A 26,188-nucleotide genomic window follows, 5' to 3' on the forward strand; every position below is an offset into this window, starting at 1 on the left:
GCCTCTTGAACACTGCCAGGGACAGCGACTCAACCAACTCCCTGGACAGACCATTCCAAAGATGACAAGCATCACCATTCACAGGGGAAAACACAAGAAAGAATAAAAATCCCTCTGCAGAGCACCGTATGAAATGTCACAAGTGAAGCAGTCTACTTGCCCAGCAAAGTTTCTCCACTGACACTTAACTTTCAAAATTATAGAGATTATTAACCTTGATAGCACATTTGGAGTAAGGCAAACTTACTCCAAGTAGATAGCTTTGGAAGCTACTCCCTTTACAGTAGCTATACAAAAGAGAAAACTCTAGTTTTTGATTACTTCATAGAAGAGGAAAAAGTCAAACCTCAGGAATCATCATTACCTACAAGAAAGGTATCAGAACTAAATGAGAGGTGAGGAAAAAATGAGCCAATGTGAGGCACAAGGCAGCAATCATGTTCTGAATGAACTTTAAAAGCTAAACTCAATCTGATTCACAAGAAAAAACAGATAAGGCAAAGAGATAAAAGACACCTCAGCTTTCCAAAGGTTAATTAGGAATCTCAGTTCCCTAGCACCTTCATACTAAGATGCTGCCACTACTTTTAGAGTGAATATTCAAAGATCTGACCTGGAAGCAGAGACCAGAGGGGTAATAGTAAATGTCTGGGAGAGACACTTGAATCTCTGAATGGTTACCACCAACTCTGACCTCTGATACAAGTGCACTGCATGGTGCACTAATGACCCTTGATGTCATCATAAAAATTAAGAATTAAAAAGCAAAAGCCCTCAATTCTTGAAACTGTCCTGTATCTCACATATCTAGATTTACTACAAATTTGCTAGACCATTTCAACAGATATGTCAGAAAAGCTAAACAACATTATTCAGAAACCAGCAGTATTCTTAGAAAATTGGGTTTCTTGGAGAATCTGTTCCATTTTCATGTGCAAATTAAGGTTTAAATTGGAAACAAAAGTGTATTATGAAAAAAAAATTTGGGAGCTTTTACAGTCAATTAGCATTTGCCGTTTTTCAGAAGCTCAGAATATATCTCTGGCAGCAGCCAGTGACAAACACAGAGCAAAACGTGGAGAGAGGACTTTGAAACGGATTAGCAGAGAAGCATACACTTCTGCAGCAGATGCTGGCAGCTGAGGAAGCAGCAGCTTGCTGAGCTACAGAAAGATGAAATTAACCACTCTCTTCTGAAGGAGATGGTATGTTACTACCACTGATGATAATGAAAACAATGTTAATTAACACTGAAAGGACACACCCTGAGAGATAAGGCAGAACTCTACATGGGAATTACTTTCAGTATCACTGCATCTAGGAGGGCTATTTTTGTTGCTTCATTGTTTGGAATCTGTTAGAAATGTTAAGTCAAAAATGGGTAAGTCTGAGGTGACATGCTGGCTCTTGCCAGGGCAGAGGCTAGAAGAAACTGCCCCTGCAATGTCCTTTACTCAGGTCACCAGATGGTATTCAAATACGTAGTACTGGAAGGAGCAGCTAGAGAAAAAATACATGGGCTGGTGGACCAGACACACAGGAGTGAAGGGTTCTCACCTCAACAGCTGGAACTGTTATTTATTATAAGTAATCCCACAGTGGAAGATTTAAGTTTAGTGCACAAGGGAGAACAACTGACACTATTGCTGGTCTGAGCTACTGAGCAAGGATGGCCAAGTGCACCCTCAGCCTTCTGCCTGTAAAACTGTAACTGTAAGAGCTTACCTCTTCAGGAGAGTACAATGAGACAACTTTCTTCCCTGTTTCAGAACAAATACATACATTTTTACTTGCTCTGTCAGCCAGTCAGAAGCTATATAATCTTGTTCTATAGCTACTCACACTGCTGCTCTCCCTCTCTGAAGGAACACCTTGATGACAGCATAACTGTTCCTGAGAGCATCCTCTTCAAACAGCCATACCACGTGACTGTGGAAAACTGTATGCAGCTTTAACAAAACGTGAAAGGTATGCATGCTGGAACATCACAGAACCAATACTCCACATTTTTTGCTGTTTCAATCTCTTATTTTTACACTTGCTACCAAAATCTTCCTACTGCAGAAAACTATTCCATTTTCTTTCTATATCTCATTGGTTTTTTTTTTTACCATTTCTCCCATTCTATGTATTTACTCTTCTTCTTTGTGCCTCCAACTACAAGCATTTCAGCCTTAAGTGCAGAAATAAGAAAGAATCTCTAAAAATATGTTGCCTTGACAGGACATCCTGCTAACAGGACATTCAAGCCAGTACTTTTTATTCATTTTATTGAATGTGGAGTGAGAATGAACTCTGTTAAGAGCAGTATTTGCAAATTAATTGCATTCCAGCTCCACTTCTGAGAGGGGAAAAAAACCCTATAATTTGTATTTTGGAATCAAATTAAAACACGAAGTCTAAAATAATTCACAAAATTAGGTACAAAAAGAAGTTCTTTTATCATTACCATTGTGATAATTAACAAGTTTTAGAGTTTAATGCATTTATAATCCTGTCAACTAGATTTCATTGTTCTCCTGCAGAACTAATACAGCCTTGCAAAATAGCGAATCTGTCTTGTACTTCATTTTAATATGCTTTGAAATTAAAAAGTTATGGTTATTAGGAAAAGAACATTCTAAAGAATTCCATCTGTAAGAATTGAGTATCTTTTGTAAGCAGAAGTGTATTATATTACTTAGAAAAGACTAATCAAATAACCTCAATTTTCTTGTCCATCACTGACATTCATCATTAAGCACAATGCCATATTTTGGCACTTTCCTCACTTTTTACTGTTCATCTCCTCCCTGTTCCATCAACTTATTCCACAGTTTTAGAAACAGTTATATAAATACAATTCTCCTTGCATGCAAGTATTTGCAGTTCTTTTCATTTAGCATTAAACTGATCACAAAATTCTCCACCTTCACTATGAAGTCAGTGATGAGTTAGCAACTGGTAACTGATGTGCTGAGAGAAAACAGAAGCAGCGAAGGCATAAAGTACAAAGGTTTTGAGAAAGATTTATAAAATAATTGGGCATGGCCATGAAAATCTTCAGAAAGGAGAGCTGTGAAACAATTAGGAAATGTGGTAAAAATAGCTAGAAGTGGTAGCTTTTTCTTTTTAAAGCAGACAGCATGAAGACTAACAGAGACCACGATATAAACATAGTGCTAATCCACCTTCTACTAGGAAATGCTTCATAAAGAAGTCAGTGTGATTAAACAGCAAACTGAAAGAGATTATTAGGCTTAAGAAGGAATTATTCAAATAGCTGAATTTACAAGCTAAAGAAAAAATCGCAAGGATCGCAAAAATCTTGCAGACTAAAATACAATTAGACAGGCAAAAATAGTTTGTGCACTGAATGGCTGAAGGAATTTAAACAAGCAACAAATACTTCTTCAAACGTAGCAGACAATCTGGTGGGATGAGGAGAAGCTAGGGTGAGAATTTGGACAAGAGAGGCCACAATGAATTCTAATATCACACTCAAACGAGAAATATATCAAGAAAAAGATTGGCTTCTCAGTAACTCTCACATGCAAGAATTTTGAGAGGGAAGTGACATGGAGAACAGAAATGGCATCTACTGCATTCCCTGGAGTCAACCATATGCGGAAATGAAACTGAGTCCACAGACCGAACCCCTACATTCAACTCAAAAATAATCTCAGCAAGCTCTTTGAATGGAAGGACTCGACTCTCAAAATCATAATAGGAGAAACATCCCTACTCTGTCTCTGGATGCTCTGTGAACAGACAGCCAAATCCAGAGCACAGCATTTAGTTAGTGGGCATAAAATATTAAATGGCTCTGCTCAAATCTGCCAATCTGACTTTTTTCTCAACAGAAGATGAACAGCATAAAGCAAGAAGCTGTCCCCTGTGGGAATCTAGTCATCAAGGGGAAACAGATCAGGTATGGAAAGAAAAAAGTACTTCCAATAAACTTGGAGGTATCCTGGAAAGCACACTAACACCTAACAGATAAGATCTCCTGATTCTTAGAGATCAGTACACAGAATGACTACAGAGTAAATCTCCCCATCTTCAAAAGCACATGTTCTCTTCCTAGACACAACGGACTACACTTTGGATAGTATCTGAAAACAAGAATAGGTGAAAAGATACTCACTGAAATAAAGAAATATTTAAGAAAACAAAAATTAACAGCCTGTAACAGAACCTGAGCAGGTAGATTAGTTTTACATTTTATGTAGAATATATCAGCTTGGGCTATGCAGGGTATTAGGTGAGACGAGAGATAGAAATGAAGTCAAGTAATTTATACACTTACAAATTCAAGGGACAGATAATTATGCTGTCCACTTTGCCATGCTTGACTGTTGAAATAAGATGGGATCACATGGTATAAGAAAGTACAACGGTACATCTCTGATTCTGACACAGAATCATTCAGGTTGGAAAAGCCCAACTGCCAGCCCATCCCCACTGTGCCACTAACCACATCCCTCAGTGAGGCATCTCCACAGTTCTTGAACACCTCCAGACACAGCAACTCCACCACTACCTTGGAAACTACAGAAATAAAATAGGTTTTTTTTAAAGCAAAACAGTTGGGAGTATTTTTAAATGCTCTTCTCACTCTTAATATATGCATTGCACTGGCATTTCTGCATCAAGCATGACACATAAATTACCGTATTTGCTTTTTCACCTTTTGTTATGCTGCAAATTGCATCTTTTCCATAGAACTGTACTTACCAAACACCAGCAATAGCAATTAATTTTGAGGGAAGGCTTTGATTTAAAGTGTTTGACAAAAATATGGAGTAGCTGAGGAGTACAAAATTGTCTCCATCTGATATACGACACTTATTTTTACCGCTGAGGCACGTACTCAGTAAGAGAGGAGGAGCTGCTTAGAAGGACTTTAGTTCATCTTCCTCCCTCCATCAGTCCACTAAATTATAACAAATTCATGACCTAGACTCCAAGGCTGAGAAACCCTTCAAACACAGGCGGGCTGGGAGTGTAGACCCTAACAAATGTATTACCACAGTGTACACAAGATCACAGATTAACTGAGGCTGGAACAGATTTTTGGAAACCAACTTGTAGCCCAACCCCAAGCTGCTCCTTTTTCAGACTTGATTTACCTAGGTATTGTGAATGACTTTATATCTGAGATGGGACAAATGCACATACAGTGGTTGGCACAGTGCTCTTACTGAGTACAGCAATACAATTTAAGGCAACCTACACCTCTAAATCTCAAAAGTAACAAAAAACGCTATAGGGAATTTTGACAGTGACACATGTTTAAAACAATTAGTTTTCAGAATAGCATTTCTGTTTTCAACAGAAACAGATGTGCTTTCCACCCTCCCTTATTCCCCAGAAAATTAGCTTGGAAAAACAGATGTGTTCTGGCTCATATTTATCCCTAGGCAACCACACACTACCTAGCCATACCTCTGAGATACACACACATACATATTTAAACACACACACACACACACAGAGCTAGGTATATAGAAAGGTATATAAAGATAGATACCTATATAATTTAGAAATACATATGAAAATAAATGTATATATATTTATATATATATACCGCCCTCCCCTATACATATACCTTTCATATCTACAAATGTGTTTTATAGTACTTTATCAAAATCAGACTGAATCTTAATATAGCAGATAAGCAGTGCAGCAAAGGCTTGTTTGCACAGTTATTCTAGAATACCTGCTGTTTTGAATGCACTGTGTGGAGCTGTCTTTTTTCAAGGAATATTTTCTAGTTAAATGTTTTTTTTAAAAGCTATTATTATTAAACTAAGAAAGCACCTGTTCTGAATCAAGAAAATACATACACTGCCAGGATATGTGTGCTTTCAACAAAAATCCTATTATTTTTGCTCTCTGGTTTCTACGTATGATTACTTGGCTCATCTTCCAGACAAGTTTTTGTTGTTGCAGATAAGCCTTGGAACCGGAAAATTTTGACGTATCTACAAACAACATGCAATTCACATCATCAGAAATAACTCATAATAGCTTGGGAAATAATAAGCATAAATAGTGGCTCCAATATTTTATTATACATGACATACGTAAATGTATGTGTATGTGTAAAGTTCACATATATTGACAATTACTCTTGGCTAAGACAAAATTGCCTTGTGTCAGATATCTGCTCCTAACTGCTTTGCTCAAATATCCATCCTTTATCTTTACAAAAGTGTTATTTTCACAATATTTAAACAACAATCTTGGTATATATGTGAAATATATGTGAAATTTCAATAAATTATTCCAGAAGATATTCAACATTCATCTGAACAAAACCTGTAAATCATATTTATAGTACAAACAGACCTACAGATTTATGTGCTATTAATTTTCATTTTTGCTCCTGTAGCAAAAGAAAAACACAACTGTAAAGGTTTATAGCATCACTAACACAATTTGACCACAAACCCTGTAATACATAGATTTAAATTCATCTTCCCAGTTCCTATAGACAAGCTGATTGCCAGAGAATCTCAACCTCTGTCAAACTTTCCAGGCTTAACAAGTGCGAAGAAAAAGCCTGTGAAAACACGGACTGATTGATCCATACAGCAGAAATGGGAAAGCAAGCCAATTTTCTTTTGAACTGCAGAATTTTTCACGAAAACGGTAGAGTACAGTCAGAATATGTAACAGGGCTAGGCAAATCCAGTTATCAGCAGGAGAGTGGAGACTCCTTAGTAAGAGGAGAGGTTAACTTACCTCATTCTGGTATAATTTGTTTTCTGTTTTCTCAGCTCTTGTTTTATAGACTGATCAAGCTGGCTATACCTACAGAGGAAGTAGAGGAGAGGCAAGAGAAGGATCCTGGTACCTCATCCAACAGAAAGGCAGTCTGTATCAGAGACATCCCAAAGCAGGACTGTGGGACACTGTACCACTCCACTCAATTCTCTCAATTAGATGCACCCACACAAGATCTTGTGAGGGGTTGATACCCAGTACTGCACTGCAGACCTTCTCAGAGATGGATTTCTTATATCTGCGACCCTGCATCCATGAACTCAAATGATGCATTGCACACAAGAGTTGAGTGACCGAATGGCATGGAGGGAAAGAGATAAAGACACAGACTCTTTTATTATATAGTCAGAAGTCGAGTTTTTGACATATTAAAAGGGTTCATGCAAAAAGGCCTGCTTACTGCCATTCAGGATCCAGGGCTGCCTAAAGTCATAGGGAGAAAGCACTAGACAGGCACCATAATAAGAGAGTGGAGCTGGAAGCCAGAAGACTGCAATGAAATAAAATGAAGTAGGACCACATGTCCTCTAGCAATGACCTTCTATTAAATAAGTGCAGATTTGTTTTTTCGTGGGATCACTGCCTTCTTGTATACAGGCAATGTACAGACCTCCACTGGAGAAGGATGGCAGTGTGCTGTTCACAGGCTGCTTACCACTCACTGCAGAAATTTCTAAGTTTCTAGTTTCAAAGAGGTGGGGCAAGAAGCAAAACTGTAGGAAGGAAAATTAGGTAGCTGTGAAGGAATGACTTCCTGTGCCACTTTTTGGTAATAATCCTTGCTGCATGACAGACAAGTTCCATGACCATAGTGTGCTACCTGTGAACAGCTTGTCTCATCTTTTTTCCCCATGTGGTCCATACAAAACATAATACAAAACATAGGAAAAAACACACTGCCAAATTGCAGGCATACTTGTCAGTTAATAAGTCTTGGTTGTTTCACATTAGAGTACTTCAGTTCCAGCATGACCTGAATGCGTAGAATTTAGAACAGGAGTTGGATATCATATTCCAGCAAAAATCCAATTGAAAAAAAAAAGATCCTTCCACTGATGATAGCTATCGTATCAGCTAGATGTAGCTCACTTTGGAAAGTGTTCAAGAAACAACATGGGAAGTCTGCCCTGTAGAAAACATTTTTAATCTGAATTACTAAAAACAGTACGTTCTTACTAGTTCAGACAGTAACAGATGTAACATCAATTCCTTCCTGAGATACCTTTCAAGTTTCCATAACAGCTACCCAAAGGAAATGAGCAGGCTGAGAGATAGCTGTAATTCAACATGTAACCCTGATAGATTTTATTTTAAGTCTCTTTCTTGACACTAACTACCTGCTTAGGTAAGCTGTGACAGTTGTAACATCAGAAATACAGCTCTCATGGCAAAAAAAATGCATAGTTTTAGCTTCCAACAGAATACAGGATCCTGTTGTCTTAGAATGTTAGATAGTCAACATTCTTGGAAAATTCACCACAGTTGGGTTTTGAAAAGATACTTCTGGACAAAAAAAATATTTGAGGAACAGTAACAAAGAGTTTAAAGCAAATCTCCAAAGCCTATGTACCTTCTGTAGTAGACAAATACATGGCTTAACTTTTAACAATGTGAAAGTTCAGTACCATTAGCTTCAATATTGCAGCCTGTCTTCCAGAAGCCACTGTATCTATATATTAGATAAACAGTTTGGCAGAGCTCAGAAATAGACACAGTGACATTTTAGATCCACCAGGAATATGCATGTACCCATGGGAATTCTGTCCAAGTAAGTTCAATCTTGATTGACCAAATTTGCAAAGCACACTAAATAGAAGTAATGTAAAATGCAAGTTATATGTTAAACATTAACACCACATCCTAACATTTGTTATTTTTCAAGTGTTCTCTTGAAAAAAAACAAAAAATAACCCCAAAACTAGATGGCATAGAAATGACTATTTTAGCTTTAAACTCCTTTTAAAAAAGAATTGTTTGTGGAAAAAAAAAACACACCACCAACAAAACATTTCTTTTGACAACTTACCTTTGCATAATGCTTTAATTTACATACACTGCATTGCATAGCTCAATTCTTGTGCAGTATTGTTTGTGCCCTTGTATTAGCCTGTGTGCCTGTTGAACTTGTCAAAATCATCCACTACCTAGCTTAAGTAGACATTTCCTTTTTCAAAGCAAAACTCCATAAATTACACAAATTTTCAGTATTCAGTAACACTTCAGCTTGCGTATAAATTTTTTTTTCTTTTACTTGTAATTATTTTCTAGAGGGGGAAAAATAAGCAAGACTAGCAACAGAGTAAATGTTCTCTTCAGACAACAGTTCAAGATTTTCAGTAACATGAGTATTTCCACTGTGACCAAGTAATGTCACCTTACTCTTGTTAGAGAACAAGAAATCTTGATTTCCACTCCTCCTTCAGTCTTGACCTCTGTGCTAAGCAAACAGATGGAGTAATGGTTACCAGCACCATCAGTACGTGTTCTAGCAGCATGACCACTAGCAATCAGACTCTAGCTATCAATATATTTCCAAAAGGCTGCAAGAAGCACATAGCATGTAGGAAGTCTTTGTTACTTCCAACCCAAGCCGGTTTCAGACAAGAAGCTACTGTCTTGATGTTCTATCCCTTCTATCTGGCTACGATGCACACATTCCCAGCAGACTGGTGTGTAGGAAACTCAGGAACTCCAGCTATTGGCATACATGGGTCATTTAAAGATTCCACAGAAGAGATCTCCAGAAAAGAAAAGCAAACTGCACACATCAATAAACAAAGCAACGCTGTCACCAACCATATACCGACAGTTCTGCTATTTTGTCAGCAGTTCTAGTGCAATGGCTGTTAGATGACACCTGGAAATTCAGACCTTTAAGTATGAAAAACCAACACTGCAACTCACCTTAATTTCCTCACTACAAAACTAAATTGTTTCCTTTGAAAAATAGTGCTGGATTTTTCTGAAGTATAAAAGCAGATTAATACACAAAGTAGAGAAATGTACAGGACAGATGTCTAAGTTTCAGAGTTGGCCCTCACACCCTGCTGACTCTGTTGCTTTACACTATGCTAAGTTTGAGGTTTGAAAACCTCAAAGGATTGAAATCCATCAAGTAACAAAAAAAATATATCTCCTGAAATGGAGAAATTTGCAGCTAGGGGAAATCACCACAGGTCAACTGGAGGCAGCTATCCCAGCAAAGACTTGAACTGACAAGAAAGAAAAAGAAGTTCCCTTCATTTGCAATAGAACTTTGGGAGATTAAATGCCCAAGTGATCCTACACTACTATAGGACCTGAAAGCCATGTCTTAAAATATTTAACAGTTATATAGCACACTTGCTATGGAAAATTACTTCACCTTAAACAGTCTGTGCATAAATGATGAAAAAAATATCTGGCAGACATCATTTTAAAAGCTTATTAATATGTATCAATATGTATAAATTCTGTGATTTTGTGATGGTAAGCCATCTTAATTCTCAAGGATTTTTAATAACCAATAATTTGCTAACAACCAAACACACGAATTATTGAAGTGTACAAACTGAACAATCTTAAATTCAATAGGCTTGCTGAGTTTTGAGCATAAATTTTCAAACTGATTCAGAGGATACAATAATACATGAATTTCTTCTAAATTAATAAGAACTTTTTTCTTCATTTTAGAGCGAATCATTCCAGCAGACATCTGCAGGGCCTGACACCTCTCCTTATCAACAGAAATCACAACTCTGCCTTTGGCTTTAAATCAATAGTTATGGTGACTCAATTACTCAGTAATGCATTGCTACATATTGCAGCACTTAATTATTATAGTGCAGTGCACTATCCATATCCAAATGCAGTCTCATTTGAAGAGGGAAGTCTTTAAAGAAACGAAAAAGAAAAGAAGCCAAGAACTACAAGCAGTATGTTTAATCTTAAAATATGTGGAGTATTCCATCCATTCCAAAACAGAAACTAAATAATAAAGCCCCTCTTTGACTGTTCCTAGATCATAAAGTTAACTGTTTTAAAAACCTTAAAGATTTGAAACTTTGATCAGTGAAATGTAAACAATCTAAAAACTGACTGTTTTTTCCTCTTACACACTGGGTATTGCAGGTATCACAATTGAGAAAACAGTTTAAAAATTCTATTAAAAATTGGACTTACTTTCACAAATACATCCTTAGAATCAGCAACGTTTTTTAATGAAAAGGCAGTGTAAACTGGTGCATATCCATTGATTTCAGTGGAATCATGCAGCTCTACAAATTCTTCAAAAGGGACAGAGGTCTACACTATGCACCACCACACCATAAACAAAATAAAACACTCCCATGCTTTCCTCTCCAAGGGTGAGATGTATTGTTACATGAGAGATCTGATTAATAGATGCAGATTAGGAACATTCTGGTACACTTAAAAATAAATAAATAAATACCACAATGTCTGAAAATCCAACAGTCTAGACAGACCAGCATCTTGATGTCTCAAACATCATAAATCAAGCTATCTACTTCTCACTCTGCGTGCTCTTCCCTCCTCCAGTTTCAGTCTAATGCTTAATTTAACTCGTTCCAACATCCCTGACAGAGAAAGTCAAAACAATAAGGCAAATCTTAAGAAAATGCAGAAGGTGTTAATCAAATCAATACACTGCCAGTCTATATGGCAGCACATTAGGGGCTAAGCTGAATGCAAATCGCCTCACTCACAGGATGTTCACACACAATAACAACTTCCCTCCCTCAGTTATTCATGTGCAACAGTAGATTTAGGTTTTGGTAGCACAGGTCCTAGGGTCTCACTTTACACATATGACAGGGTCTGACATGTAGAAGAAAAGACATGCAAAATCCGCATCTACTGACTGCTGGTCTGTCACAACTGTCAGTGTCAGGTGCAACAGCATTTAATTTGATGGTTAAAAAAACAAAAGCATCATTTTGGTTTCACCCACATACATGGTCTGGATTTATATATGCTTCTCATTATGGTTAAACTGGGCTTTCTTGAAAAATGGAAGTATAAAACAGGTATTTAACTTACCTTGCGCCCATCGCTTGCATGGCAGTTCACATTTAAAGGAGTCAATAAAGCCATCAGTTTTTCTTCATTACCACTCCTGTAAATGGAGAGGAGGGAATTAGGAAAAGGGGAAAAAAAAGACAGCTCTCTGTTAAGGAGCTGGATATCAAAGTATCATATATTGAAATCTGTACTCTGACAGAGAGAATGTCAAACGGCCAAAGGATTTTCTGAACATTTCAAAACCAAGGGTAATCACAGAAAATAACACTGTAATAGATGATGCAAAAACATACTTCATTTCTTTCCTTAACCTCATCCTATGTTTCTTTTATCTAATTTTACAGAGCCTCTGAAAGCCATTTGCTGAGCTGCTTGTAATGAATTAAATACCTTTATCTCACACATGGCCCATAACATTTGGAGTAACTACATAGTAATATCCTGAAATTTTTCAGAAGGGTAAACAGCCTATAAATGTGGTCTCGTACAATGAGAAGGAAAAATGAAAGCATCTTCGGAATATAAGACTGAACTTTACACCTTTTCTATAGGCTTCTATATGTTCTATCTGGTAAAGCCTATTTTCAAAATAAATCCTAAGGTAGTAGTAAAAAAAAAAAAAAAACAACAAAGGATTATTTCTAATATTTAATTTGTCCCTGAAAAGAACAGTCACAAAATGATAAAGAGGATTTCAGCAGCTTAAAGCAAAAACCTCAATATTAACCTTATAACCACCACGATGGGGGATTTCAATTACATAAACAGGCTTTTCCATTTGTACCAGACTGGAAAGTCCAAAGAGATTTATGCTAATTAAGAGGTTTGTTTGCATCATTTCATGGAAAAAGCAACGATAAAACATCACTGTTCTGAAAATCTCTTCCTCTCCTCCTTCCACCCCCAAAATATGCTTTATATTCTAAGCAACACTCACCTAGCAGCTTCCAGGAGTTCGTCCTTCTTGTATTCACCTAAATGATTGCAAAATATCATGCTGTTAGCATTTGGCAGAAGACAGATTAAGAAATGCAGGAGGAAGCAAATACAGAATTAAAACAGAGGAGAGGAGAAAAAAGCCCACACCCCGCTGGGTGATGGAGCTGTGACGTTAGCCAGCTTGTGGAGGCAGCATCAGCAGTACCTTGGAGACGGGCAGCAAACTGACGCATCGTCTTGTCCAATCCTCAGATGGAAAGGCTTTCTTCGGACGACCAATGACTGTGAAATCTTACGGCCAGAAACACGGTCCCGCTGATAGCGGTGTGTCAGCTGAAGACAATGTCCCCACCCCCTGCCCTATTCACTGTGTCACATTATACTTGGGAAGCATAATAAATTCTGAGACAAAAGCAAGGCGGTGCGGCTTTCTGAAAGGTACAAATTGTCGTGTTCCAAAGCCCTCACCGGTCTGTTTCAATGGGAATATTCAACTTCACCTAGTTCTTCAAAAGAGCAACGACTGTTTAGGAAATCCCAAACACCCTATTCATCTTCCAATTTCCAAGAAAATATGCATTTAAAATAAATGGCACAGATGAAGCTGTTAAGAGATTTTGTTATGTGACTCGAAGATAACCATATTAAAGGCAACCATTAGTAATATTAAAGGAGCATTTAAACCTGAATTTCTGAGTAACAACAGATTGTTCAGGAACATCATTGCAGCACAGAGTAAAAATTATACAAATACTTCAAAGAAAGCATAGTACATGTGGAAGCGAGAGGGTAATACAAGTTAAAGAGCACTGAAGTTCAACATTTAGGAAGAAAAAGCTTCCTAAAGTCACAAAGAAGGTATCCTTAGAGCCAAGAGACGGAGGGCTCAAAAAAATATACCATATAACACCTGACAGAGAATCAAAGCCTCCAATGACAGTGCTGTAAGAAAAGCAGGAAGATGAGACCATCCTGCAAAAGACAGAAAACCTCTGCGCTGTCTGACAAGTGTATTTTGTAACGTGATGCTGTGAAACACACCTTGCAGGCAAGAGAGGCAGCCAGGCCATGGGGAGCCCCACACCAGCGACCAGCTACGCTGCAAAGCATCCCAGGAGCAGGACTCCTCAAGTAAAGCCCCTGTCACAGCTTTGCTTGTCTGTCAGTGGGCACTGAAGATCCTATGTTAGCTTTTGGAAGAATTGTTATGCATTTCATTTTGAAAACTAGCTCACGAAAAAGGTGAAATGCCACAAAAGTGTGCGTGAGGCCTTTGTCACTGCTACTCCCCAGCACCCTCTGGGGATATCTGCACACCACATAGCCCAACCCAGCCATCAGCCCTCTTTCTCCTCTTTAATGTTATGATGATGCAATATTGGGCACAGTAGTGTGTTTCAAAACAGTGGTGAATGAAAAGCTCTGGCCAGCATGTCAGTAGGAAAGAAAAGCCGCTATTACTTGTGCAACAATCTGAAGCAGCTGGATTTCCTGCAGGAGTTATTGGTCTGTACTGTATCAACACTTCAGAAACCTAATTGGATTAAAAGACCTGTTTACAGTGGTTTTGGCAGCACATTTAGCAGCCCTAACCAGACTCTGAAATACTACTACATTAGAAGTGTGTAATACCATTCCTTCCTTCCCACTCAGTAAGTTGTTACACAAAAGCCTGTGTCCCAAATACCACGATTATCAAAAACATTACTGACCAAAAGAAATGGAAGGCCATGGTTCTGGATTTCAAAATGTCTCACTGTACAACTAAGTAAATTAATCATTTTTACTAAGAGGTACTTCAAAAATAAAATATTACAGATAGCGTTGAAGTTCACGCAAGCTATTGTCAAAATTTATCACAGCTCTCCTACATCATGATATGCATTAGGAAAACAGTACATTTTAATTGGCTGTTACCTTCTAAGAGCTATCCCATTCTGCAAAGCAATACATGACATTGCACAGGTACCACACTGGCAGATTTAACTTAAAAAAAAAAAAAAAGAAAAGAAAAACAAACAACAAAAAAACCAAAAACAAAGAAACAAAAAACCCCTATGTTCTTATGGAGCCCCTAGGCCCCCTAGGCCACTTCTACTGACAGTAGGTGCAGAGGGAGATGCTAGTGGAAACTTGGACAAGCTACAAAATAAAATACTTCTTTGCAAAGCATTTAGAAACAAACCATGTGTGCTTATGGCAGAGATGAATTTCAAATTCTGAGCTGAAGTACAAAAAAATACCACCTACCTCAAGCAATGCCTCCATTCACAGAATGTCAAACTGCTTGACTTAAACCAAACTAATAACACCTCTTAAAGAGCACTGTTGGGCAGGTTAAGATCTATAGATTTGCAAAAGGGCATCTTCAGAAGAAAGCACAGGTAGCAGCCTGAGCTACTTTTTCAAATCTCTTAGTAATCGCAAGCTTTGAGAGAAAAACATCCTTGCAATCACACTATCAATACAAGGATTTTTAGCAGCAATATTGTGGACAGCACAAAGCCTCTTTGCCAAAGACGTGAAAGTTAATGTTGGTTTGACCTTGCCACTAAAAAGATGACCAAAATCATGGTCCAACAAATACAATGAAGCAAGCAATTTTCAACTGCTTGCTCTCTGGCAATACTAGGCTGGGGATGGATACACAAATACATAAGAGAACTGGATATGGGAGAATAGAAGACAAGCATGCACCAACAGAAAGCTTTACAGGTTTCTGAGGTATTCCTCTTGTTTATGCTTTCCAGCTTCATGACAGCAGCTGCAAGTAAAGGAGCACCTCCAGCCTTTTGCAGCTAATCTGCATGAGCTTTCCTCTGCCATCAGACTGCTCTTCTTGCTTCTCATCTTAAAGATGCCACAGTCCTATTTTTGTGCCAATTAGTTCTACATAATCATATGGTATTCCTACAGCTTGGTTACACTGAAAATTTCAGTGCAGCAGAAACCAACTCCACCGCTACAGTTACAAGAAATAATCTATTTCCAGTTTTAATTCACTAAAACCCTTAAATTTACCGTATGAATCTGAAATATTAGTCACATATGCATGTCTTGGAGACAGAAAAATTTCAGTTTCAGGAAAAACAGAATGAATCAGTCCTGAAGCATACTTTTGAGACAAGTAATCCTATTTCACTCTCTCTCCAAAGTGCTGAAATTTCATCTGACTACAGCAAGCTGAAAAAGCTGTCTGAATGGCACAGACAGTGCTTTTTACAAGGCAATTACACTAAGAAATAAGGTGAGGCACTCTTTTTCTCCCTTTCCCCACAATATTTCAGTCAACACAGAAATCAACAGGAGCTGAAACAACTTGAACAAAGCAGTGTTCTCTTTATCATGTACTATTCTGTGTTTTCCAGTGTGAGGACACCTCCCTAAAAATTAATGTCACACATTGGTTTCTTCATCCAGCTCTCTCTGACAAACAGATAAGTCCATTAGAATGAAAAGCCTGAGCAACATGGCTCAGTGGGGAAATGGAAAGAACTAGAACTGCACTAGAACAGACTTTAGTAAAGAAAGAATTATCATGAAAATGAACTAAAGCATACATTTTGTCTGACCCTCAATGGCTTCTCAGATCTAGAACTGAAGAGTAACAGCACATCTACTTAGGTTATGGCTTTCAAGTAATTAAACAAATACTCAAGTCATAATTGGAATAAGAAGCTTCCAGTGCTTGTGATAGACCATTAGTAGGCTGCTTTGTTGTACGGTTTCCTTAACACAACTTTTTTAGGAAATTACTATATTATTTTCAATAATATTGGCTGCTTTTGGAAGGATCCAATCACTCTATTGAAATATTCATCAGTACTGCCCTCTACAGTTAACTTTTCTTTTATGTACAGCAACAATTGAGAATAAAGTGTGAAGTTAAATCAGAGCAAGGCATTTTTGTCATCCAAAAAGCACAAAGTTGTGGGAATAACCACCCAACACAATAGGGAAAAAAAAGGCTATGTTGAAATATAATCCCTTGGGAAAAGGTACTTGTAATTAAAAAGTAGAAGAAATTTGCAAGAAGGATGAATAAAATAATTTTGGATTTTTGTATTACATTCCCTTAACATCTCACTTGTTGAGGGTTAGTATCTTTATGTCTCTTAGGTATCTGTGCTCAGGTACTTCTCATGGGCAGTTTGATTTTATAAGCTGATAGGCTGAAAAAACAGAAGAGCAAGAACCTAAATTTTAAGCTTGTCAAAGATGAAACATACCAAAGACAAAAAGAGGATGTTTCCAAGGAGGAAAGGTGGTACCTTAACTTTGTCTATTGCTGAAGACCAGTAAGGAATTGTGGATGTGGTTTCAACTTAGCAATTTGTAACAAAAAAAAATTAAAAACTGACAACAGCTCAGTTGACAGTGAAGTGTTTTAAGCAACACACTTTAAAGGTGAGTGGGAATTAGAGGGAAAAAACTACCATTCGGCCTTGGCTCTACCAAAAATTCTGGTTGGCAACATCCTACATGGAATTGCTTTCAGATAGGTGCCCACAGCTGGAAACAAAAGTATTTCTGATGTAGCCTTATGGAAACAATGCCTTCTAAGGACAGGCTGGAAGCAGCATGTCAGAAACTCTGCATCTCAGTACAGTGCTGCACTGCACATGTTGCGAAAACCTCTACTGCTGTCCTCAGCAGTGGAAAAGGCTCTTGTCAATTAAGCCATTAATTCAAAGCATGGATATCACCTAAACATACAAAAGGTATTGCAGTTGTTAGATGTAGTCCTATCTAAGGATAAATTGCATGAACATTCTGGGATTTGGTCTCCAAGAAGAATCAGGTGGTTTATCAAAAAGGGTCTTAGGTACATTCTGAAATTATAACAATACCAGTAAGTTTACATCTATCACATAACAGACTTTTGTTTCCCACAGGAGCTCTTTTCAGAAGCACTGTCCTATTTGTTAAAAATGCTATCAGATTTTCTTCACATTATAGAAGCAGGAAGATGAAAAAAGTCCCTTTGTCAACGAGTTTCAAGTTTCCTTGCTCTTAAATCATAAAATACAAAGACAAAGCTAAGGAAAGAAAAGGAACCAAAAGAGAAGAATATTCCTGAGTGCTAAAGATACACAGTAGAGAAAGGACACAACACATTACACTGCAAGATCATAACTTAACTCCACTCTCAAAAAAACACATGCAGAAACTCAGCACACCCAGCTGTGTGCTAAGTCATATAAATATCTCAACCTATTGGCAACTGGGATGAGAATTAACTATGTCCCACTGAAAACAAGGACAAATCTAAACATCTACATTTCCAAGCTCTTAGCCCTCACTAATAGAGCATCTATTAAAATACTAACTGGGGAAAATATATTTGTTATTTATAGCCAGGTACTATTTGCTGTTCATTTTGGAATAATATATCAAATATATCACAAGATAGAAATATTACAGTAATAATAGTTATACAAATATGCAGGAAGTCTAGTTTGAAGGATGTTTGTTTTGTGTTGCTTTTTTTAAGCAACAGTGAAAGAATGAAATACTATACAAGTCAAATTTTGTAACATTTTCAGTACTTGGTATCAGTTAGTATCAGTCACACTATTTTAAATATATTGTAGGTAATATGATTATAAATATAATTTCTTAAAAACAAACGAACAACTCATTACCAAAACTGCAATACAGCTTGCTACAAAATGCAGAAACAATAGCTCCACAGAAAAGGAAGGCTGGTACTAACTTATTAATTAAAGACAAGAGCTTTAGTTCACCAGATTGCTGTCATTACGTTTCAATTCCAAAGGACAGCATTTGTCTTCAATTGTTCATTTATGCATGAAAAGTTTCATCTGATGCAATCAATACAGGGCTGCCTGTTCCACAGATACCTTACAGAAGATGAGCCAGCCACTGGTTATGTCCAGCTGGACACTGCTGAAATACCACGCATACTGTATTTACACTGCACTAGAAAACTAAGGACTTCATAGTCACAAGCAGACTCATGCATCAAGCACCATCCAAACCAGAAATCTTTTTATCACTGCAGGCTGGAAAAGAGATAAAATGGCTTGTACTCTCACCAACCTGCAGTGCAAGTTAGTTTAATTATGTTTTGCAAGAAGAAAGAACAAACACTGCTTTCCATTCTCAGTTATTTCCAGTAGTTTTCAATAGTTTTAAAGACTCAACTTACTTCAAAAAATCCAAAACGTAACTGGCAAAAAAGTACTCCTGCCTTCCTCATTCATCAGAACCATTAATGATCTTAAATATCCCCATGAAAATACATTTAGACAATACCCTTATTAGATAATAGATTGCCAATGGCTTTATTTTAAAGTCCCTCTGAAGTATGTTTCACTCTTAACTTCCAGAGAAGTGTTATTTTAAACCTCCTTCTGTCCTAAAATGAAAGAGAACCACACAAGAGTTAATATAAGCTTTCCCTCCCTTGCCCCAGGTGTGTATTTTTTCAGCATGAGCTAACTCAGCATTGCTATTCCTTCTTTAGAGCATATGCCATCAAGAAGTATTAATACTGTACCTTCCCCATCATGAGCTTAGGACTCCTGCTTTTCTCTGTGTTAATTTCTAGTTTCCATCATAGGAGAGTATAAGATCTTGCTATCTGAGACTGACTTTTTTCTACCCCTGGAGCATACCTCAGCAAAACAGAGCAAAGACGTCACATCAGAACCGGGTCTGTCTTCAGAAACCTGGACAATGAAAATCGTCAGAGAAAGGGCACTCTCACCAGTTTATGGCCCATGCTAGAATGTAAAATTGAGCCTTGAAATAGACAAGAAAATAAAGGGAACAAGTACTGGCAGCTTTTGTTTTCCCCGCCTCTGTCGTAATGACTACCCCCATTTCTTGCTGAGACTTATCTATGAGTCAAACAGCATAGATTGGATTTTCTTTGTCAGTACATTTACCATTTTGGCCTAAATATGCCTAGATATGGAGATACTCATTTTTGAAGGTACAGACAGTGCTTTACAAGAACATTTCCCTCTAAGTATCAGCAGTGTCCTCTGGAAACTTAAACCACACTATATATTACTTTCTGCTTTCAGGGAAGGATGCCTGGACAGCAGCTAAGAAGCGCAGTCAAGTCACACTCATCCCTTTCTTCTCTTTTTTCTCACCTCATCCAAGATACTGCTCCCAACTCAAGGAAAGACAATAAAAGCATAGGGAATACGCTATATGGTAAGGTCATGTATTATAAGGAATCACAATGCACATAAGCCACAAGTAGTTTTTCTCTGACTGGCTAGCCGTTCAGGAAGGAAACACTCACTCCCTTCTGAATGGAGTACCAGCAGCATCTTGTAGTTGTGGTGATGGACAAAAGCACAAGGATTCTTGCAATGGAGCTACATTTTCTGTGCCAGTGATGAGGCTTATCTATGAAGTCTGACATAACTTCAAGAAAAAGGGAAGATCCACAGAAGGTTTGACTGAGTTAACAGACCAATAACTTCCAGAACATTCCTGAGAGTTCTCATCTAGTTCCCTGAAGAGTCTCAAAATAATTCTGTTCCAAACTCGCATGAATTGCAGTGTGAACACAAATTATTCTCTTAGGTAAGTTAGATTTAATATGTAAATATGATGCTGATTGTTCTCCAATGTCTTACTGAATCACAGAATTGTATGGTTTGGAAGGGACCTCTAGAGATCACTGAGTCCAACCCCCCTACCAAAGCAGCTCCCTAGACCAGGTTGCACAGGTAGGCATCCAGGTGGGTCTTGAACATCTCCAGAGAAGGAGACTTATAGAGTCATAGCTCTTTCCATTGCCCTTGATCCATCATCAAGCACTTTTTTTTATTCTTTTTTTAAAATACATGTGATAACACACAATTGTGTACTGGTAATTTCTCTACCATACCAAATAGACACAGCTTTTTGAACAGTTCCACTAAAACTGGCAGCAGTTTCTCAGCCCCAGATCACCTGTTCAATTCCAGTACAGAACTGCCTTTACCAAGCAAGACTTACACTTCAGGGAAAGGAGAGCTGAAATTTTGACACCTTGCATTCTTTCCCACAATTGCCTAGCCAAATAAGAGGTCAACTCAGAGGAACAATGCTCTGAAACAAGACTGCTCCTGGCTGCTCTGTGTAACACAGCATGTCAAATTAGGACAAAGTACTATGAATCCTAAAATCAGCAAAAGTAATTCTGAGAGGAATAGAACACATGGCAATCTGCATACAATTTTGGTTATGGCATTAACTGCAGAAAAAAGTAATATTTAACTACAGGAGTGATGACCCTTAATCCTCCAAGCAGAGTCTATTAGAGTAGTAATTATTATTACTATAATAAAGTAGCAAGAAGAATATGACCATCCAAAAACGTATTTTATAAAAATATGAGCGTAAGCTTGAATTTATTACGAAGTAATTGATTCAGATAGAATCAGTTATTCAGCGGGGTGGTCCCAAGGCTTATCCACTGCTGGCCTGAACAGAGCTCCTAAAGAAAAGTGCACATTTGATCAAGTTCAGCTCTCTGGATAAATCTATTAAAAAAAAAATCAGCAGCAAATAGCCCTTTTCCCTGGATTTAATAACACCCCATCTTTGGCTTTTATTATTTCTTCCACATTACTGTACCATACGAAAAGCAGACTTTACATGGAAATGGCACATAACTGGTCATTTTTTCATGGGAAGCAGCTGTTTTATGGCTGACAGGTACTAGGATTCAAGAGGTATTCAGAAGTACTGGCATGCATCAGTTTTTTTCTGCTCTTTACAACAGTCACATTGACAAGCTCCTGTACCTACCACCATCTCACTATGCTACCCCAGCACAGCAGGCAGCCTCATCATCCACTGATGTCCTCCGGCTTTTCATATATAAAACACAGACACAGAAAGAGGTGATGATTTTGGTAAATACTGCAATCAGACAAAAGTTACTGGCAATGTCAAGACACCAAGTCTACTCCTTGTGTAAGGGTAGAGCTGCTTCCCTGTCCAAATTGAAATAATTCACAGAATTCTAAATCTCTGCCAAAATATTCATGGCAATGCACAAAATAAAGTACAAACAAACAGTAAGAACATCATTCTTAAAAGGAAGCCAAAAGTGAATTGCAAAAATAAATTTGCCGAGCACAGAAGGAGGTGGACAATTATGTTCTAAGGCTAATAAATAAATGAGTTTGTACTGTAAATGGTAGTAAAACAGCAGAAAAAGTGTTTTAATTTCAACACAGAAAGGAACGCCTTCAAAAGAGTAAACGCCCATTTAACTGAAGAAACAAAAATAAAGAACTACAAAGAACAAATGTGCCATTCAAAAACCAACACCCTGAAGAACAGGTGACTATTTCATAATATGTTGGAAAGACATTGAAAATGCTGTAGCTTTTGTACTCATCTCATTGCAGTGCAGTACAGAGTTTTATGTAATTTCTATTCAACAAACATATCTGTCAAAAAGGAACAGTATCTATTAATAACAGATACCTGTAGATGTCTTTTCGGCATTCTTTATTAGTAAATTTCATTTACACATTTCATTAGGAGTCTCCTCCCCTCCCATCCTCCAGAAAGCCTCAAAGCATTGGTTTTACTCTCGTGAAGAGTAAAATTCCACACTCGTCCTTCCCAGACATCATAGGACATTGCTCTCTGGAGTATGAGCTTTCTCCTTTTCCAGCTTCCCTTGGCTCACTCATTCACCCAAGACTGGTACCTCACAATCTTAACTACTTTTGAAAGATGCTCCATCTGTGTTGTACAACAGACATTTTATTGAAAGAGACTACTAACTGCAATTTATGATACTCTAACCATGTGGATACCTGGGGAAATATTAGTTCAGCTGGTAATTACTACAGGTTAGAAGCATTAAAGAGCCTGAAGGGAAGATAAAACAAGTTCTCCTAAAAAAGGTAAACCACAAGGCTCAGAGGAGGTAGGCAACTCTCCCTGTGGCATGAATGATTTATTTCTAATACCTTCAATTCATGCAGGGATCTGTCACTACATTAGCAACAGCAATGCCAAGGATCCCATTAGCCTGAGATGCAAACAGCAAAGTGAAAAATATTCATTATGAACCCAAACCACAGAATTGTGATATGATGGAGAAGAAATCCAGAATGACCAACATCTATGCTGTCTGCCCTGCGGGAAGAACAGTATCAGGCTAGGGGATTCTACTGTAGATGTCTCTACTCCATTATTCATTTTAATTTCAACATGGAAGCATGCCAGGAATCCTTTTACACTGTGCTTCTTTATTAGTCTTCACATATTTCGCATACTGAAGAGCCACCTTCCTTTTCCTTACTGGACTTTCATTACCAACTGCTCAGCTTACTGATACAGCCCTATGCCATTAACTCTATGAGTTAAGAGAGAAGTGCAATATTCATAATATTCTTCAATGATTTCTGATGAATATTCAAGCTTAAATATCAAGGCAAAATGTTTTGTATGTCCTGCTACTTTGATGTCAGGCTTTTTATCTTTAATTCACAGTCACATTTCAGCCCCCTTGTAAATCAGGGTTGAGCGACAGAGGACAGGGAAAAGTCTGTAAGCCAAATATCACTGCTGGCAGTGGAACTAATAGCTATAAAATGGCTATGAATATCTTTGGGTTAGAAACTATTAGGTTCATAGCCATCACAGGACTTACTTCTGAGCTGAGTTCTCAGATGTTTTGTCCTTAGTACTTGATCTTACAGTACTATTAATTTATTAAATGGATTATATGTTGTAAACATCCGTAACTATAGAGGTCTCAGCCTTCATGATAAAGAAGGTTCCATGGGGCTCCTCTGCTTCAATTTAAACAATCACCCTCTGTTTCCTTGGTTTTCATAGACCTTGTCCTCAAATGTACAAGAAACAGTTTACTCTGTTCTGGCAGTGTGAAAGGGATCCTGAATGTCAGATGTGATGATCCTTTATGCTACTGAAGTAGCAACAACATAACTTTAAATGAGAGAATGAAAAGCTATTCACTACATATTAACTTATTCACACCTTTTGTCTTCAGTCCTTCAAGCTTAATTGAGCTCTTTTTCATCTGTACTTTTCCCATTTCATCTACATCTTTCTATTACTGAGAATCTGATTAGATTATAAAATACCTATTCTGAGTCCTGGAAACATTATGGCTAGAATACTGAAGTACGCTTAAGTTCAAGCATGCATGTGAGTATCCTGACTGACCTTCATGTTCTCGTGTAACGGGCTTGGTTGAACAGGAGCTACAAAGAAGTATGAACACATTTCTTTGCTGCAAAGCCACATCCTCGTCTCTTTGACTTAAGACTGCACTGGAATGAATTCTGGCCTCCTGCCACACTCCACTCCAGATATACGCTTATTTCAATAAACACCAGTTAGTCATTCCTTTCAAGGAAGAGGGTACCATCTACCTATAATATCTGTATACCTATAATATCTGTAGACCTCTCTTTGCATAACTGTGTCACTTTTTCCTGAACACAGAAATCAACACTGCACACTGCTCTGTGAATCTACTCATGCTACCCTAGCTCAGCTCATGCCCATTTTGCCTCTTCAGCAAGCACAAAGCAGCATGAAGCTCAAGAACAACACACCTCCGCAGCCACAAAACTGCTCTACCTGTTGCCATTATCATAGATAATCTTCCCTCTTGACATACTTTATACATGCATTGAATAACAGTGAAGTACAACAATAATGGAGTTATCAGACCTCCTAATGCACTCAACCCTCTGTAGGAACAATACAGAGAGCACTAGGGAAGACACTGCCTAAGATGCTTGGTTATTTAAAAACAGAGCTGATGCTGCCTGCTCTGCCTCCTATTCCTGCTGTATCTCACATCAAAGCGCAGATCCTACAACTTACCACTAATGGACTTCTACTCCAGATCTGCTTCATTCCACCTCTACGAAGGTCTGGAGCTATCAAGGAGCATCAGTCACTGGCTAGGACAGACAAAACCACAGAACTGAGCACAGTTACCAGTGCAACTTCAAACTTGCTGACCAAGTTCACGCGCAACTTTCAGCTTTCAGATATTCCAACTTTCTTGCTCCCTATTCCCTTACGTGTTCCTCGAGGACTTTGACTTTAGTTTAAGTTAACCAAAGCTACAGGCAAATTTTGAATGGTGTCCTTTCACACTAGCAGTTTATGTTTGCCAGAGCTGAAGGAACTAGTACTGGATGAGTACTCCTAAATCCTGCCATTTACCAAATGTCATTTGGAACAATTGGTGTTTTTCTTCATGACTGATGAAACCAAGAAACAGCAAGAATATCTCAGTGAATATCTCAGTTTCAGCCTTTTAAGGGAGAAGATGTTAAGTGATGTCAGGGAAGAAACACAAACAAATGCACCTAAGGAGAGCGGAGTCTACACAGACCAAGAATCAGTAACTCGCAGACAATTGCTTCCTTCATTTCAACTGAATAACCCTCAAGTAACAACAATCAATAGCAAATCATCCTTGTTAAAACTATTTTATTGCTCAAAGTAGTTCATGAAAGGTTATTTAGTTCTGCACACCATATTTACAAATAATGACTGCTTATTTTGAATAGATATTTAATGAACTCATGACCAGTTTGAAACATTCAAATTTAACTCTATTTCAAAACTTCAGCAATTACTACATAGACTTAAAGCTTGTTGGTATATACTTGCATGGTTTCCTAAGTTTACCACCATTTCCACGCATGGTAACATTCTGCTGTGCAAACAGAACTCTTCCTTAAGGATGCATGCCACAATAAATGCTTCCTATTGCAATGAAATAGCAATAAGCATTTTTCAGCAGTAAGATAAGTTCTTGGAAGATTCTGCAAATGGAATTTTTCAGAAACTTAAAATTTAGTCAAAGTGAGGTGGACTACTATAGGAATAGCTAAAAGCAAGGCTTTGAACCCCTGCATGAATACATGCCAGATTGGAAATTCCTGCTCTAACAATGACAATGCCAAATTTAGGAAACAGCACTGAGCTGCGCCAGGGGGTTCAGTTCAGATATCAAGAAAAGCTTCTACATCAGAGGGTGGGCAAGCAGTGGTCACAGTCCTGAGCTGCCAGAGCTCAAGCAGAATCTGGACAGCGCTCTCAGACAAAGGGATTGGATTTTGGGTGATTCTATGAAAACACATGTTTTCAGACACTAACAAAACAGCTTCTTCTCACTCAGTCTGTCTATAACAACTCGAGTAGAAAAGAAAGTTAAAAAAAATTCCCCTGCAGCAAATGTAATCTGAGAATTTTAGAGGGAGTTAAAGCTAAAACTGTTAAAGTTGTAGCAATCAGAAGTTTAGTTTTAGCTTATTCAAAAAACATTAGTTGGGCTCAAAAATAAGTCCAGTTATCAACATCATCAAATCATGACAACCCAGCTCACTAGACATGAATGGTTATGAACCTAAGTTCTCTAGGATGTATGAAATAAGTACATCAGAGTGAGGAACATGGAAAAAATGAG

The 26,188-nt window shown here is 37.8% G+C and overlaps 1 protein-coding gene across 1 annotated transcript in view; it reads right to left on the reverse strand.

Moving 5' to 3' along the window:
• The window catches only part of TNKS (tankyrase), a 111,467-nt gene that overhangs the window by 42,687 nt on the left and 42,592 nt on the right, over window positions 1-26,188 (reverse strand). The window contains exons 4-5 of the mRNA XM_065736706.1: window positions 12,731-12,767; window positions 11,812-11,887 (exon numbers count right to left, since the gene is read on the reverse strand). Of these exons, the coding sequence (XP_065592778.1) occupies window positions 11,812-11,887; window positions 12,731-12,767 (113 nt within the window). The remainder of the gene's footprint in view (window positions 1-11,811; window positions 11,888-12,730; window positions 12,768-26,188) is intronic.

The sequence above is a fragment of the Cyrtonyx montezumae genome, unplaced genomic scaffold, assembly GCF_038088225.1.
Source record: "Cyrtonyx montezumae isolate F1298 unplaced genomic scaffold, pur_monq_1.0 scaffold_2, whole genome shotgun sequence".
Taxonomy (NCBI): Eukaryota; Metazoa; Chordata; class Aves; order Galliformes; family Odontophoridae; genus Cyrtonyx; species Cyrtonyx montezumae.